At 37.3% G+C, this 18,068-nt stretch overlaps 2 protein-coding genes across 8 annotated transcripts in view; one reads left to right on the forward strand and one right to left on the reverse strand.

Moving 5' to 3' along the window:
* The window catches only part of runx2a (RUNX family transcription factor 2a), a 140,651-nt gene that overhangs the window by 56,706 nt on the left and 65,877 nt on the right, over nt 1–18,068 (reverse strand). For both annotated transcript variants that reach the window (XM_052024359.1, XM_052024361.1), the window contains 3 exons: nt 12,360–12,649; nt 11,317–11,473; nt 2,164–2,268 (listed from right to left, as the gene is read on the reverse strand). In XM_052024359.1, coding sequence (XP_051880319.1) covers nt 2,164–2,268; nt 11,317–11,473; nt 12,360–12,649 — 552 coding nt within the window. The remainder of the gene's footprint in view (nt 1–2,163; nt 2,269–11,316; nt 11,474–12,359; nt 12,650–18,068) is intronic.
* The window catches only part of supt3h (SPT3 homolog, SAGA and STAGA complex component), a 320,780-nt gene continuing 316,129 nt past the window's right edge, over nt 13,418–18,068 (forward strand). For 4 of the 6 annotated variants that reach the window (XM_052024364.1, XM_052024362.1, XM_052024366.1 and 1 more), the window contains exon 1: nt 14,534–14,719. The gene's annotated coding sequence lies outside the window, so the exon portion shown is untranslated. Of the gene's footprint in view, nt 13,486–14,533; nt 14,720–18,068 lie in introns of those variants that run through there. The other 2 variants (XM_052024365.1, XM_052024369.1) reach the window with 2 other exon arrangements.

Raw genomic sequence — 18,068 nt, forward strand, 5'->3', positions numbered from 1 at the left:
ATTATATAAATCTGGAATTAAAGCTAAAATCAGTTATAGTAATCGTGAAATCACTGGATTATTGTTAAAAAACTCATCTGGTTCACTGATCTTCGAGGGAGGAAATCTTTGATTCTTACCATTCCAGCTCTTGATCTACTAATGTGGTTGCCTCTTAACTAACTCCTTGCTTCTGATGATTGCGGACAGATAATAAATGATACACTTTCCAGTGACATTCACATCTCACTGACAAATAAGTATATAAAAAATAATGACACTGTGTTGATATGCTACCATGAAATAAGAATCTGCGATCATAAACTTTTTTAGCTTTCCAATACTAGAAGCCTTGTTTTCTGTGCATTTTTAAAAAGACACACAATGAGAAAAATCTTGACATTTATTTAATCTGATCCATTCACATCTGAAATTGATGTTGCTCCATATGTAATGATATATATTACACATTATGTCCAGGTGTCTTTAAACATTATGCAGCTGATGTGTGCTGTTCAAATGCTAAGTCTGTCATGTTTTAGTTTTAGAGAGGTTTCCTGATCCTTTAATACCACGACTGGAGTCTGGCCTGCCTAAGGCAGGTGCTCAGGCACAGGCTTCAGGACAGAGTATTTGTATTTGCACTAGGAATAAGTACAGCTCTGAAATTGTTTCTATAGGCATGCGAAGAAGACTTATTGCAGTTGATTTCATAATTCTGCAATTCCAATGAGAAATGATCCTTTCAAAGAACTTGCAGAATTGTGAATGTGCAATTTGTGAACGTTTTTGTATATAACGGTTCATGGAACACTAGGCAGAGTTTGCAAACATTATTAACCACTGGAATTACTCTTGCAATTTTCTAATGATGCAGTATTGCTCAAATATATCTCATATGTTATCAGTATACTGCAAAAGTCTCATTTGAGGCACAGCTAATATTAAAATAATTTTAACTATATAAAGATATTAATGAGGATATGGATACTTATTTGTTTCCATCTCAGTAACTCTACAAAACAGGCCAATTTATAATTGTCTCATATGTTCAGATTTATTATAATGATCAGCAGTATCATGAAAGCTGTTAAATTAAACTTTCCTAGCATACAATGATTTTTTAGGATTAAGTCAAGTACTCTGTAGAATTGCTTGAGCAAGGTATGTTCCTCTCCTCAAGATTAATTCTCAAAATATTTAAAAACAAAATTATAATTTGGGCATTACAGGTGACAGGGGTGTCTATCACCTTGTCCAACTGTCCATTATTTTCTTGCAAACCTTTACAAGAAGTGCCAGCAATGACTCCATATAGAGGGTATCACATGCAAGCCTATCCTATTCTTGAAGAATTCACGCATATACTCTGAGTAACAAACATTCAGTCATAATTAGGGTTTAATCCAAGAGCATTGCATCTACTTGTGACATTCCTGACACTGCCAAGATCAGCTTTTTTTAAAAAAAAGTTCCTTTTTTAAAATTATATGAACATAAGTTTCCCAGCTGCTATGGTGGAATTTGACCTCATGTCTAGGATGCAAGATATGTTACAACAATGAGCATAGATTGATGATAATAGTCAGTATGGCTCAAAGCTAGATATATCACCCAACCTTTAGAAGTATCAATATAATAATTCTAGAAAAAATTTGCTAATTATTGTTCATAGAATATGAAACTCAACATTGATGAATATTTTAGCTCTTGTCATAGTTATATCAGAACAGGTTGTGGTCAGGTAGTATTTTACCTCTTTATTTAGCGTTCACCTATAGTATAAATTAAATTGAACTTGAATAGAATATCATGATTTACTGAGGTCCAGAGCACATTGATTTAAAAATGATGTTAGGTGAGTTAATGTCTCATTCAATCTCCCATCTGAACACAATGAAGTATTAAGGCGGAAAGGGACATGATTTGTTGAAGCTACTCGGTGGAGGAGTTCGTTTATTCCTAAAAACCATTACATGCGATCAAGATTTAATTTAACGCCATTTTTTGATTCAGAAGAAAGACAACAGAAGTCTTCTTGCACTTTAATGGAAAGTCCAGAAATATCTTGAGCCAATGATATATGATAAATTATCTTCAAAATGTTGACTCTTAGTCAAGCAAAATTACTGTAATTGTCTGCATAAATCATACCAGTAATGAACATAAGTAGGTGGCACTTACTTCTAGGTTCTCTAGGTCCATCCACTGTAACCTTTATAGCCCTGTGATAGGTAGCCACTTGAGGTGGGTTTGTGAATACTGTGATTGTCAATGTAAAACTTTTACCTGAAAAATATAGTAAAATATACTTTTACTTCTCAACTGGTTATCATCCCCTACGTTTCCATCAACAACAATTGCACAAACTATTTTGTAACATCGTAATGAAATGATTCTGAATAACTGAGAGTGCATACACTGGTTATTGCAATCACAAAGTCAGCATTTATGAAAGTGATCTCTGGCTGAAATATGATATTTTAAAACAATGTTCTCTGGATTAACATTGATGAGCATCTGCTTTGCTTGCAACTTTGCTTACACATAAAGCAAGTATTGTGGAGACCAATGATAAGTTTGTAAATCTTAAAGTTAAAATATTGAGACAAGAAACTAGTTTTATTAAGTAAAGAAATGTTCCATGTGTTGCAGCACTATCTTGTGCCATCCTTTATAAATTCAGATTTGCTTTTGTTTATCAATATGAAATCTGAAATTGTGACAGCGTAACACAACATTAATTTCATTAATCAGTTTACTTGGAAATATGTCAAGTTGTTTTTAAGATGCAGACATTTAAAGAGGCTTCATCAAAAAGAAATGGTCATGGAAAAATATTCTGCCATTTTTGAAAACCTTTTGGTGGAAAACAGGAATGAAGGGTAACGGCTAAGATATTAATCTTCATGTATCTAGGGAAGTGTTTCCATTTACAGTATTTGCCAAATGATATAAATTGCCAAAGTGCATTTTCAAAAACCTATTTGTTGCCAGAATATCTATGTTGCTGATTATGCCAGCATTTATTGTCCATCCCTAATTGCCCCTGAACTGAGGAGACAGTTGTGAGTCAACCACTTGTAGACCAGATCAAGAAAGGATGGCGGATTTCACTCCCTGAAGGTCATCAGGTGTTTATGATAATCTGATAGTTACACAGTCCCCATTACACAGACTATTCTTTTTTTAAGCTCCATTTTTTGTTTAATTAAATGAATGATTACATGAATTAATTACATGGTGAAATTTGAACTCATGTCGAGGATGCTGGCTGCTACACAAGTAACTTAACCACTATGCTACCATACTCCTAGTATGCCATTGTACCCCTATGTGTTCATGCTATTGCTATTGATAATGCTTTAACCCAAAATTGAATCTATTTTGCAATATAGATATTTTAAAACAAGCCTCTTGCCTTTTCAAAACCTGGACAGTACGGCTTTCTTTCTCTCTTGACGGAGGTGGCTGATACAGGAGACAAGAGCAAAGATTGCTCATGCTCTGGCTGAGATATTTAAATCTTCGCTGGACACATGAGGTAGCAGATGACCCACTTTTGAGAAAGGCAGCAGGGAAAAGCCTGGTTACTATAAACTGTGAGCTTAACATCAGTGGTAGAGAAGATATTGGAAAAAATTCTGAGGGGCGGGGTTAATAATCGCTTGGAAAGGCAAGGACAGCCAACATGGTTTTGTCAAGGCCAGATTCTGCCTGGCCAATTTAATTGAATCCTTTAAAGAGGTAACAAATTGTATCATTGATGTGATTTACATGGACTTTAACAAGGTCTTTGACAAGTTCCCACATTGGAGACTGGTTTAAAATGTTAGGGCTCATGGGATTCAGGACAAGTTGGCAAACTGGATCTAACATTGGCTTGGCAATAGAAGGCAGAGGGTGATGGTAGAAAGTTGTTTTCATGATTGGGTGCCTGCGACTAGTGGTGTCCCAGAAGGATCAGTGCTGGGACCCTTGCTGTTGGTAATATACATGAATAATTTACATGGAATGATCAGTAAGTTCATGAATGACACAAAGAATGGCACAGTTGTTGATAGTATGGAAGGAAGTCTTAGGCTGCAAGAGATATTGATGTGTTGGTGAAATGGGCTGAAAATGGTTGATTGATTTTAATCCAGGCAATGTGAGGTGATGCATTTTGGGAGTACTCATGAGCATGGATATACAGCATGACTATTGGAGCCTTGAGGAATATTAAGGAATAAAAGGACCTTGGATTACAAATTTTTGAAGGTGGTAGCACAGACAATGTAGTCAGGAAGGCATATGGGATACTGGCTTTCATTTGTTGGGGCACTGAACACAGAAGAAGAGGGGTATGCTCCAACTTCGTAAAACCTTGGTCAGACTTCAGCTGGAGTACTACATGCAGTTCTGGTCACCATGCTATATGAAGGATAAGATAATGCTGGAAAGAGTGCAGAGGAGATTCAGCAGGACGTTGCCTAGGATAGAGCAGGTTAGTTCTGAGGAGAGACTGGAGAAGCTAGGTGTGTTCTCCCTGGAGTGTGGGATATTAAGAGAGGACATACATGAGGTATATAAAATTGATAGGGTAGACTGTAGGAATGTTTTTCTCACATTGGAAGTATGTAAAAGTAGAGGACATAGGTTTAGAGTTGGGGGAAGAGATTTAGAGGGGATATTAGGGGACATTCTTAACCCAGAGAGTGGTAGGTACCTGAATGCACTGTCTGAGAAAGTGGTTGAAGCTGGGTTGCTGACAGCATTTAAGAAGTGTCTAGATCAGCACTTGAATTGCTTAGGCTCAGAAGGCTATGGACCCAGTACTAGGAGATGGGATTAAAATGGAAAGGGTGCCCACTGGTTGGTGTGGATGAGTTGGGCAGAATGGCTTGTTTCCATGCAGTATGATTCTATGACTCTACACATTTTAAGTGCTCATCTGATAAGTGAATTTAGATTCAGATGCCTTAATTGAATTGCCTGATTAATGATAGTATTCTTGTGAATATTTTAAATCAATTAAATTGTAGTTGAAGTTGGCTAATTAATTATATAATATAATTGATGATTTTGAAAATATAGTGAAGATGTACATTAATTAGTTGTTATATGATGAGAGTAAGTTGAGGGAAATTGTGCATTTTGAAACCGTAATTTGTAGCACCCCAAACAAGAGAAAGGAGGGTCAAGTCACCATGCTAATGGGTTCCTTATTTACCAAGTGTTGTGCAAAGAAGTAGTGTAAAGAACCTGAAAGCCTATCTGCACATGGTGTGGTGACTAAGTCCCTAATAATTTTGGCAGATAGTCTCATAAGAATGCTAGTTGTTGTGGTGTAGGAGGAAGCAACTTTAGCCTGCTCACTTAGTTGTAATTATCTTGGAAAGAAAAACAACAACTAACAAGGCCACAGGGTTCTCCAATGCAAGGTTACATTTCCTCAAGAGAAAAAAAGAAATTAGGAATAATGACAGAAGAAATGTTCTAGTTGGTTTGTGTAGCAAGATCCTAACTCTTTTTTCAAATGATTTATGATGTCAGTACATATGGTGACCAGAAAATTCCTTCCCTCGATAAGAGTGCATTTTCTAATTTTAGTCAACTTTTATCTCTCAGTCAATAGCACTAAAACTGATGATGTGTCATTAAAACATTTCTATTTGTGGGAGCTTGCAGTGGACAAATTGGCTGCCATGTTTTCTACTTTGCAACAATAAGTACACTTTACAAGTACTTCATTAGCTCTCAAGTGCTTTTCGGCAACTTGAAGCTATGAAAAGTACAATTTCAATACCATTTTATTTTCTTTTCAAATTAAAGTTGAGCAAAAATAGTTTTATACTTGGATCTGAAGACATGGCATAAAAATTCATCCTTATTTCCTTTTGCTAAATGCACAATATTGTAGCAGATGTGAATTGAGTTCCACTTCCAATATTCAGTTTCATTAACTTCAGCGGAGCTAAGCTTTGGAAGCTGAGTACAACACACAGCCACCATTATATTGCGGATTTCATGCATGCAGCAAGGAGATATTTCCAACTCATTATATTTATATAGCAAAGGCAAAATACTTTGCATGCTGGAAATATGAAGTAAGTAGAAGTAAATGCTGAAAATGCTCAGCAGCAGGCAGAAGCATTTGACAGAAACAGAGCTAGCATTTCAACTCAGTGATCTTTCATCACTATACTACTTGTTCTGGTGCTTTTAAAAAACACATTATCACATGATCAGGAGCCCTGTTTTCAACTGAATGCTCTAGCCACTTACAACTATAGTAAATAATAATGTGCAAATGTTAATGACATTAATCTTTAAAATTAAAAATATCAGTGCTGAGAATGCTTTAGGTAGAGGAGGGCCAAAATGATCTTGATTTCAAACCCAACCAACATTGTAGGATAATTTAATTAATTGTTTATATATAAAACTAATGCAATTTAGAAAAGGGTTAGTGTAAAACTCCTTTAGACTTAGCAAGTACTAAATAATGATCTGCATTATGCAGTCAATAGTAAAACAATGGTATTTGCTGCTGACCACAAAGGAAACTGCCCACAAAGATCTAGTGATTTCTGTGGCATTTATTTCCCCTTTCCAATATTGGGTGCTGTTAGGCATTTGCTCAAGGGGGATGTCTGGCATCAAGAAGGTTGAACAGCCAATCATCTTGAAGGAGTCTTTAAGGCAACAAACCAGGAAGAAAATAAAACAGCAGATGCTGAAATCTGAAGCAAACGGTGCTGGAAACATTCAGCAGGTCAGGCAGCATGTGTGGAAGGTGAAACAAAACTAATGTTTCAAGTTGATGATCAGTCTGTGGTTAGTACATAAACTCTGTTTCTCTTTTCACAGATGCAGCCTGATCTGCTGCATGTTCCCAGCATTTCCTGTCTTGTTTCAGAAGAAAATTGTGTTTAATTATTTTTAAATATTTACAGGGGTTAAAATAAAGCTACACATGAGATCACGATAGAAACTGACAAACAATAAAGAAACTACCCAAAAAATCAGCTTAATGGTTTTAAAATCCATTATATTTTGCATATGTACCCACAGTCACAATTTTTTCAGGTCATTTAGATTGTTAAGTGGCAATTTGGACTTGGTACCCCATTAAAAACTCACATTGACCTCACATACTATTTTATTTCTAGAATAATTTTCAAATGCCTGAAGTTGTTATGAAGCCTATACTGGAATAAATTGAAAACAGTGCACTACACAGAGCAGAGAATTGCTGTCAGCAATATCTGGATTTCCAATCTTAACTCCACAAGTCTGTAGCCTAGTGGCTACTGTCTGTTTCATAGTGTAATGATGTTAATTGCAGAAGTTGTAATAGTCATTGCAATGCAAGATGGAGTTCATTAATTATAATAATGGAAAACTTATAAAAGTGTGAAAAATTATTTCATAACTCCCCATTTGGTCATACATGTTGATCCTTATCTTACCTCAGAATTAATTTGGCTATTTTCACAATCTGATCTATTGGGAGTAAAATTAGAAACATGGAATGTTTGGTTGCAATAAAATCACCATTTGCAAATTACTAACTGTAAAGATTAGGTAGTAAAGTATTATATTTTGACTTTTTGCAGCAAAGCATGGTTAAAATTGTGTGACTAATTTAAAGGATTTTTAAAATAATATTTCAAAAATCGCAGGTTCATTTATTTAATGGTAATAATCCACACTGCTGTGCATAGGAGACTTATCAAATATCAAAGTAGGTAAACCTGTTATAACAATATACTGTACATGCACCCCAAATAACATAAAAGAAATGAGTTGGAAAAATTACTCCATGGCAATGACATCACGAAATTGCCTATGTTAGGAAATATATTTATTTCATAAATAGAGCAGACTTATAATTCAACAATTTGCATTTATAAAGGATTGGATCAATAAAATTATTCTAAACTATTTAATCTGACTAAAATTAATGTTGAGATAAGCTGTGGATATTAGTATTAGTGAACAAAGGTGTTAAGTTTTAAATAAAATTATACTGAAGGAAGCAGACATTTTTAAGAGGCATTTCTAGTGTGTGGAAATTATTCTAAGATGGTTCTAAGGATGTCTGCAATTGAGCCCAGAAATCTGAAGAGGTATGTTTGTTCAAGCATTCTGGATGGGTGAGTGAAATTGCAGGTGGGATGACTAGTTGCTTGAAGGGTTACATTTCAATGTTTGAGGAAGGGAATGATGCCATCTGCTTTGAATTTGAGGGGGATATATGCCACCATATTTAAAATATCAGCAAGTATTGATGCCAGGCAAGTTCAGTAGTTCAGTGGAAATTCGGGGCAAAAGAGCAGGAATTGTGGACAAAATAAGCTTGAAAGGGGAATTTTGGGAGAAATTAGAGGATGAAAGATGCCTTACCAATGATAAAACAATTATAAAAAAGAGCCTGTTGAAAATGTCATGATTATATAAATGGTTCTGAAAGGACAGCTTTTACAGAGGAAAAGGCATCCATAACGCAAAGTTTAAAGAGGGTATTTATTGTTGAATGTACGACAAAGTCTCAGGGGACAGTAGTCAGCTTGGTAATTGATGAGATAAGAAAGAATGTAACACAGAAACGGTCATTAAATGGTCAATTTGCATCATAATACACAAAGCCCAGAAATTTAATACTGTCTTAAATTAAATCCACTTTTTTGGGAAAGGAAATAGTAAATGCTAACAATGAATGTCTCAAAACTATTAAGCTTCACTGAAATTTTCAGTACTATAGGTACGCAATATCTGCGATTCATTTAGAGAATGGATTAAAATGATTTCCACCTGCCCATGTAATGGCATCATTCCAATGCTATGTACAGTAGTAGATATTTCCCATATGTGCAATATTTATTTTCAAATGTGTGAAAAATCAGCACAAGTAAGACATGTTAAACATCAGATGTTGACTCATTAAAAGCGGACATTCTTTCAGGGCCTAACAATCTTTTAATTAATCTGAAAAACATGATGAAACAGGCTGCACGCTTCACAGAGTAGGCGTCAAGGTAAGTACCTACAATCTAATAGTTGACCATTTTAAAGGACTATTCAATTACAGGCATGCAGTCAACATTCCTCCTCAAATCAATGCAACCAACACAAAATGGATTAAATGTGCTCACTTCCTGTGATCTTAACGTGTGCAAGCTACTGTATCTGTTTATCAACTATAACTGTGGTTCAGAAGTAATTCTCTGGTTTCCAATCATTTTGATACAGCCTTAAGTTTTGAATTATTGAAATACAAATTTTATTTGTTTAATTTGGAATCTGAAGGTCTGAACCAAGAATATATATTGGTCATTATCTTTCCACTAAACTGATAGAGTTGATCATTTATGTCCACATCAGGGATAAGCAATAATTGATTCTATTACTGTCTACAAATTTAGTACCTGATGTTAGCATTTCTCCAAATAAACTTATCCATAACTCTGAAATATGACTATTTTTCTAGATGTCTGTTTTATTCATTATAGATAAATGGATGTATGTTAACTATCTGTATTATTATTAAAGTGTCTTGTTTAATCCTATACAGTGGCTCCACAATTTGTAAAATGCTGCAGGGATATCAGAAAAAGGAATGGATTGTATCAACAAAACCCTGTACCTTTTGAGTAGGCATTCCCACATATGTAATAAGTTAGATATGCAATTGTTACTCATTTCCATAGCAGTTAGTGCAGTAATGCTTCAGGACAGGAAAAGGTGGGCGTAGTAAAGTGAGTCAATAAAACAGTCATCGCTTTGCATCAGTACAGGGTTTTGTATGAACCAGTGAATGAATCAGAACAGACTGTTTCAAGCTGAATTACTGACTGTGCACTTGGTAGCTCCTAATGTCTATATCTGACTTAAAGGACCAGCATGTTGCAGTAGAAAGCTTTCAACTTGTCCGTATGTAAAAATTTAAACATTTGACTTGATGAGTCAGTTACTTGAACTTTTTCAATATTTTCAGTTTTCAAAAATCAGTGATCATCCAATGTGATCTCATTCCCTTTGTTCATTCTTAGGGCTTGTATATATGTGTTTAATAGTTTTATCTTCCATTTGTGTCAGCTGTTTGTGCATGTCTGCCTACTGTTTAGGGCCAGTTAATAGGTAACTCATTTCTAAGTGAATAAATGGTTTGAACACTCACTTCCTTATGTTCACACTGGCTGCAATCTGTTGGTGATTGCTCTCAGAATGTTCAGTAGAAATGGGATTCAATTAATGATCTTATCTCTTCATCTCCCTCTTCTTGAACTGAATCTCACAAGACAAGTCTTGACTTAAAAATCTTTTGCAGCTCTTCCTGCCTTTGGCACACTCTGAGCTGGAAACAAACCTTCTGCTTCAAAGCAAAGCAGGGGTTTGTTCTGTGAAGAACATAAGAAAAAATGGTCAAGTCTGTTTGGACATAATTACACTTCATCAAAAGAAGCTTTCTTCATCTCCCATGCGTGAAAAGCCTGCAAGCAGTTAGTCTTTTTTTTAAAGAAAAAAATGCTTTTTGGGAAACTAGCCAAGAGAAAAGCAAAACAGTAAAACTGGGTACACCACTCCTTCATGATTTCTTTGAACTTTTGAACAATTTTTCAGGTACATTCAGTTAATGTGCCTGTATTTTGTATTGACTTTGAGTCTTTAACTTAATACTTTTTTAATGGAAACATCATAAACTTGGCAACTTCAAGATGTTTAGAATCCCCCTTTTCCTCCCTCTTTTTAGGATTACTTCTAGAAAAGTGTTGGCCATTCATTATTTGTCTATTATAGACAAAAACGAAAAGTTGACCATCAAGAATTAAAATGAAAGAAAATGTGTCACTTCTTTCATTTCTGTGATTCAGGGCAGTGTACTGCCTACAATAACTTTGACGCGTTTGAACATTAAACTGGAGATAGGTTGCAATGAGCATCTATAAAGAGCTCCTACAATCTTGTCTTCAACTCATCTCTCAATATATCTGCAGAAAGATAAGATTACTGACCTAAACCTAAGAGTGAACACAGCAGAGGAAATAGGAGAAAAGAAAAGCGAATAAACAGCCAAAATACTGGGAAATTGAGAGGACAGACAGCCAGATAAATAGATAACTTACCGAAAAGTAATTTTTCATCAGAATATGAATCAGATGGCGAGGAAGGCAGATGCATAAACGCGACTGTTATTGTTTAAAATCGAATTCAATTAACAATTATTTCTATACCAGCATCAATGCTAGATGTTATCACGTTCCCGTGGCTTGGAAATACTGCACTTGGACCTCACACACAGGCTCATATTGTTAAAGTGACCACGAATTTAAATTAGTTAAGTTACTGTACCCCGTCCACTCCGGCCCACGAAACGTAAATCGTTGAAACGAGCCACTTGGTTCTTCATGACCGCCGACGCGTTGCGGAGTTCGGCCGAATAATTCTCATCATTGCCGGCCATGACCGTGACCACAGTGCCGTCAGGAACATCCCCCAAGGCGACAACCTGTCAGAGAGCAACACACACCGTCATTACGGTGGGAGATAGCTCGCGGAGCACGGGATGGGGGAACTTCAGCCACAACCAGGGCAGCTCTGGTTTACATTACGGCTCCTAAATAAGCCCCAATGATGGATATTGTCCCCTTCTAATCTCTTGATAAATGGCGGGTTTGTTCCCCCTTTTAATGCTTTTCAAACTAAAAATTTATTAACATGTTCACTTAAACTATGATGTACTTCGCTGTACAAAGAGCAGGATTGTTTGTTTGCTGGAATGTATGAATATTGTCCAAACTATTTCACAATTCCTGTGACTTTATCTTCATAGCAACGGGCAATTCGGGGTATTGCATTTTCACAATTAATTCGCAACTTTTCAATCAGCTGTTTCTGCAGAAATGAACTGATCCTATGCTACCATCAAGCTACTGATACTAAAGTTTTTTTACAATTATGTGTACTGTTCAATAATCGATACAACTACGCAACAATTAATAAACGCTCAGATTTCACCTCAAATAAACATCTACAGACTGTCCAGTGCTCAGAAATAGGCGCAGGGTTAGAAAAAGACACGAATCGCATGCAACAGATAAAATGCTGCGCACTCACCAATTTTATAGCCTTGATCGGTGTTAAAATATAATATGGAAGTTCAAAAAGTTGGTACTGTGTGCTCAGCAAACTTAAACATTATACACTTAACATGAAATGCTTTCATTAGTAAAATGCATATTAAAAGCTGTCAGTATATATTTAAGTGCAGTACTAGCTGCCGTAAATGTTACCCTTCATTTATTAAAATAGCATGTCTATCTTTCAGTATAGTTTACAATATTTCCTTCCGACCCTGGTGCTTAGGCTAAAAAAAGGTGGCTTACTCTTCCTACCTTGAATGCCACGGGCAAGGTTTTGTTGCACCTCCAGTGCGACGGCAGGATAGAACAGAGGAAATTGGGGCTGTCAGTGCGCACCAACTCTGCAGGGTGATCGGCTATGATATCCACCATGGTTCGGTTCTCATGGGGCCGGATCAGAGACCTGCTCAGCGGCGCCGTCCCGGCTGTTCCGACTCCGGGCCCTGGTTCCTGGTGCGACACCATCCCGCTCACATCGCTCATTTTCCCCGTTGCTGGTAATGTGGTGGACGGTGGAGTAAAGCGCCGGCTCGTAGTGGGATCTACGGGAATACGCATCACAACACTTTGATTAGGGGTTTACAGTAGCCACAAATAGTCAATTTGTCCAGTTAATATCCGTTATTGACACTCAGTTCAATTCAGTCCAGTTTCTTTATTTTTTTGGTTTCTCCTCTAAAATAAAAAAAAACAGCTTTTTTCAGGAAAGTCGGATTTTCCTCCTGTGACTACAAATATATTCCAAATGTCTGTCTTTAGGGAGAAAATTCCTAATCCACGTTGTGGTCAAAGCGATCAAGAGGAGGGAAAGCCACAGTTTCCAACTGGTGGTTTCACGGAGGTTGGGATTATAAAGCAAGTTTGTGGTCATGAAAAAAGTGAGCGATGATGAGACATCAAAGAGCACGTGGTGGCTGTAGGAGTCATCAACGACTTTAAAATATTCTGTATTCCCTCGCAAGATACGAAGTCGAGACGATCACATTGGTACTTTTCCAACTCCGTTTCATGCCCCAAATGTCTACATGAATGTGTATTCTCGTCCACGCAGATGAGGCGGGGGTTGGGGTAAAGTTTTCAGACAGCGGTTGGAGATTAAGCACTAAAACATTTCCGTGAATGAATGAAAGTTATAAAGCTTGCCCCAGAGTAAGGCTTCGCGAAAAAAAACTATTAAAATAATTTACATATCCAATCGTAAAAAGTGCAAACGCCTACTTGTGATCTGAGCCTATCAAAGCCCTCTGATGCTTTCTTCGCAATTTATTTCCTCAAAGAGTGTTAGGAGGCAGACGACTTCCAGTTTCTGTCGCGACTTAAAAAAGTACAGCTGTCTTGCTACTAAGTTCACATCGATAATAGGTATCAAAATGTTTTAGTAAGTATCAATCAACACTGCTAAATGCCCGAATAGAAACGAGCGCAGAGTTACCATAGGTTAATTTTACTAAAATAATTTACAAAACATGAATGGTTTGGGGAACTGAACGCATTGAGTTTGGAACACAACTAACCGAGATCCAGCCTCTTGCTGTAAATTAGTGGTGAGCCTAACGATAACTTTCAAATGTACAAAAAGCTACTTGAATTAGAGTGAGGAAGCAATTATTTAGCCAGTCAGTAATCTGGCACTGGCAATGTTCTTGTTAAATCAACTTCAAACGACGTGCTTTTTCAGAAGTATTCATCAAAGGGACATGATCTATAGCATATAACGTAATGGCAAAACGTTGTATTGGATACACTTATTTGCCTTGGATTGGCTAATAGGTTATTATTCTTTTATTCCTATAATTATACTTCAATATCATTTATTTGAACTTATTCAATTTAGCTAAAGACAACATATGAAAGCTATCTTGCGAATTCATTACGTAACAACGAGCACCATATCTGACGAAAAACCCGGTATGATAAAGCATCCTGTAGTTTCGATTGCAACTGTTAATGTTTTAGGAATATATTACTAAGCAGTCTTCCCCAAACTTTTCCTTTGAAAGGGAGCCTTGCAAATGACGTGAGTGAGGATTGCATAAAGTAACATTGTTCATGTATGTTAATCGGAAATTCATGTATTCGGTTAGAAGTGCGGTGCAACCGGATCTGAAAATTGTCAAGTCAGTTTAGTAACAACCACGAACATCCAACCTCCTGACTCGCCAACACTCAACTGGAAAACCAGTGACTATTCCGCGCAGGGATTCAGAAGGACCTGCGCATATTTTGATTGACGGACAAATTGTCCATTTACCAGACGAATCGGTCTTGAGATCCATTCTAAATAAGAGCTCGGCCACCAATCTGACTTGGGGAAGGGCGGTGCGGGTCTACGCAAACGGACGAAGTTTACGTCAGCTCTTGAGCGCAGCATGCCGGGTATTGTGGTACAGCTCTCCGCACCGGACGGTGTTGGCTGCGCTGAACTACAATTCCCAGGGTCCGCTGCGAAATGCAGCTGCGTACGCGGGCCCCAAAGTATTTGGTTGGATACGCGTGAGGATCTGTCAAATCCGGAGCAGAGATTCAAAAGTGTGCGCACACTCGCGGTAGAGTTATATCCCTTTCGTACCGGATAGTGTGCGTTTGCAAGGGGTTTCCTCATTAAAACGAAAGTGAGTAAAGCATTAGTCAATCACGGGTTTTGTGCCGCAGGCCTAAATTCTGACTTGTTCTTCCAGCAGTGTTATTGCTGCCCATAAACAAGTCTTACTGTTTCTTTCATAGACCACAGGTGAACAGATTTCAGATAAAACGAGTGTAAGAAGGAACCAGTTGTCTTGCGCAATGAGTTGAGAATTTTCACCGAGCTGCCCGTTAATGAACTGCCACCGTTTATACCTCACACGGACAGGGAACCGCCTCAGTTCCCGGGACCCCGCATGTGGACCGAGTGACCCACATCCCAGTGTTCGGCTGAACACAGAACCGCACAACTCCACTGCATCCCAGGTGCCTACACATGCACCTTTGCCTCTTTTCCACTGAACCCCTGTTCCTGCACATGCACAGACCATCACTTTCCTGATTCCACGGCATTCTTCGTTCTTGCACGTGAACAGACCACCACTGATAGGAAATAGGAATTGGTCCTCCACCGTACACCGTGTTCCTGCACATTACAGACCACCCCTTCCTTTCTTCGACTGCACCTTGTGTTTCTTCACATGAACAGACCACCACCTCCCTAATTCCCCTGCACCCCGTGTCCCTACACATGTGCAGATCACTGTTGTCCAGAACCCACTGAACCCTGTGATCCTGCACATGCAGGGAACACCCCTTCCTTGATTCCACTGGACTGTGTTCCTGTACATACAGTGAACACCCCTTCCCTGAATCCAGTGCAGAACATACCCTCTCCTCACCTTTCCAGTGCAGACTGCTACACGTGTTGGAAGCCCTGCCATCTGCATCCAGTGTTGCCTGTGTTTCTGTGCATGCTCACAGTGTGTTGTGTTCAGTGGGCCAGTGTTTCTGCATGTGCACAGAGTGCCTCCTTCTCCCCTCATCCTTTCCAAAAACTATATTTCTGCGTGGAGAGTGTCCTCCAGTACGATGAATATTTTCTATTGCTGTCAATGGTAATTAAAGGTGTACTTATATGATGCACAATGTATTCTCATAACATTTCGGTTATCTTGTTCCTCTGTGCCTTACCTATTCAATGCAGTTCTACGTAAAAGTAAGCAAGTAACCTGCATATAGTTAGTGTTATCATTTAAACTGCCTGCAAAGAATTATTTTGTGGCTGTGTAGCTTATTCAGTTAGTTACCCCCAATGTGGAGTAATCATGCAGCTGGAGCCCAGTCTTTTAGGTTTACCACATGTATACAGTTGCAAACTTATTACTGTGGTGTTATTAATTTCTTTTACTCTTTCTTTCAAGCCTGCTTTTTCTGCCACAGTGCTAAATGCTATGGAGTGTTGAGTATTGAAGCAGTATGTTCATTAATGGATTTTGTTATTGGTACTCTTTGATAAAATATAGTCCAAATACAAGCAGTTTACAATGCTACAACCATTATTAAGGCATTTTATGAGGATGTAAACTGATGCAGTGAGCAGGCATGACTTCATGGGGATTAGATGGTATGATGTTTAAATTAGTGGACCAGTGTTCTGGATTGATGATCCAATGACATGAGTTCAAATTGAACCAGCTGCAAAATTTAAATTCAAGTAAAATCTGAATTAAAATAAAATCTGGAGTTTAAAAGAAAACTAGCCTTATTAACAGCAAATGACTGGATTGCTGTGAAAACCTCTCTGGTTCATCAAGGTCCTTCAAGGAAGGAAATCTGCCATCCTTACTTGGTCTGGCCTGCAAGTGACTCCAGACCAACCAAATGGTTGATGCCTGGGAACTGAAAAAAACAGTTTTAAAAAGGTTAAATGAAAAATAGATGTTTAGAATATTATTTTAGATTAACTTGTGGAAGTAGAACATGGGGACATGATGTTAAACCAGGAAAGATAATTTTCCTATTGGCAAAAACTCTTCTTGAAGTGAGGAATAGATACCTGAAATGAACTTCTATGTCTGATGGCATGGATGCCCTAGATACATTTAAGAATCAATTTGACGTGCCTTTGGATAGGAATGCAGTGTCAGCTGTAGTTCATTTTGTATGTTTTGAGTTAGAAAGTTGTAATTTAAAGCCTTCAAGGATTTTGACACAAAAATCCAGTTCCAAACAGTACTGAAGGAGTGCTAGATTGTTGGAGGTTATTGGATTGTTCCATTAATAAGCCTCTTTTTAGGCCAAGATGTTATACCGATGCTCTGCTTTGCTTCTTGTAGGACTATTTTGAAGAAGAGCAAAGGAGTTATCCCAATAACTTGGTTGATATTATAGGTGGTTATCCCTAAATCAGTTTCTCAAAAACAAGTTATCTTGTCATGAGAGCTTGCTGTGTGCAAATTGCACAGTGATAGTGCTGCAATAGTAATTAATTAGATAGTAAAGCTCTTTTGGTTGTCTTGAGGTCATGAAAGAAGCTGTAAAAATGCAACTTTTGTTTTTTTTAAATGATCTTCATCCATACTTGTAATGTTTGATAACTGACATGGGAAGTTAATAATTCCACTAAGATATGCAAAATAAGACTTGAAAAATGATGTAATGATTTTTAAAATAGTGTAAGGATTAACTTGTCAATATAGGAAGAGAATACTTGGGTAAAGATGTTGATATTGTGTTTTGAGTGAAGGATTGGTGTGAATGGTTCATTTTTTTTCTAAGTTTTTACAAAGGAAGATAAGTATTTGACAGAAGGTATTCACAGAAAATGTGAAAATGTGACAAATAAATATTCAAAAGAGAACTCAATTTAAAAAGCTAAAGAGATTAGAATAAGGTGATGAGTACTTGGGAATGATAAATAAAAAGATCTGTAGTACTCTGTCAACCAATCTAGGTCTAAGTAATTCATGTTAGATACCAAGTATGGTTTCCATTAATAAGTCTTAGTGATTTAACTAATCCCACTTTTCCACTGAACATTTGTGATTTACATTGGAGAGTGCAGGGGAATGGGATTAGCGTGGTTAGAGAGCTTGCAGTGACTTAAATATATCGATTGAAAGGCCACCTTTTGTGTTTGTAAACTACCTGACAGTTTTGTCATCTTGTTTTAATCACAATTGCTTTTTGTCTATTTATCTGTAATGATGTATTGGCTTTGCAGTAGGCCACATATTTCCTATGGTTAAGAGGCCAACAAACCATTTTCAGCCTTCAGTTGGCTGCCATATGGTCCATTATATCAATTCCATCACACTGAATGGACCTGTACGTTCACCTGGGCATTCCCCTACATGATTGGGATTGGAAATGAGAATTAAATGGGGAAAGAGATGAGACTAGAACTACCAATCCTCCATTCTTTTTCCATGCCCTATTATTTTTCTAATTTATATTTGCTTATCTTGTGACAAGCATTAATTCAAAAACAATTTA

Source organism: Pristis pectinata, chromosome 10 (genome assembly GCF_009764475.1).
Source record: "Pristis pectinata isolate sPriPec2 chromosome 10, sPriPec2.1.pri, whole genome shotgun sequence".
Classification (NCBI taxonomy): Eukaryota; Metazoa; Chordata; class Chondrichthyes; order Rhinopristiformes; family Pristidae; genus Pristis; species Pristis pectinata.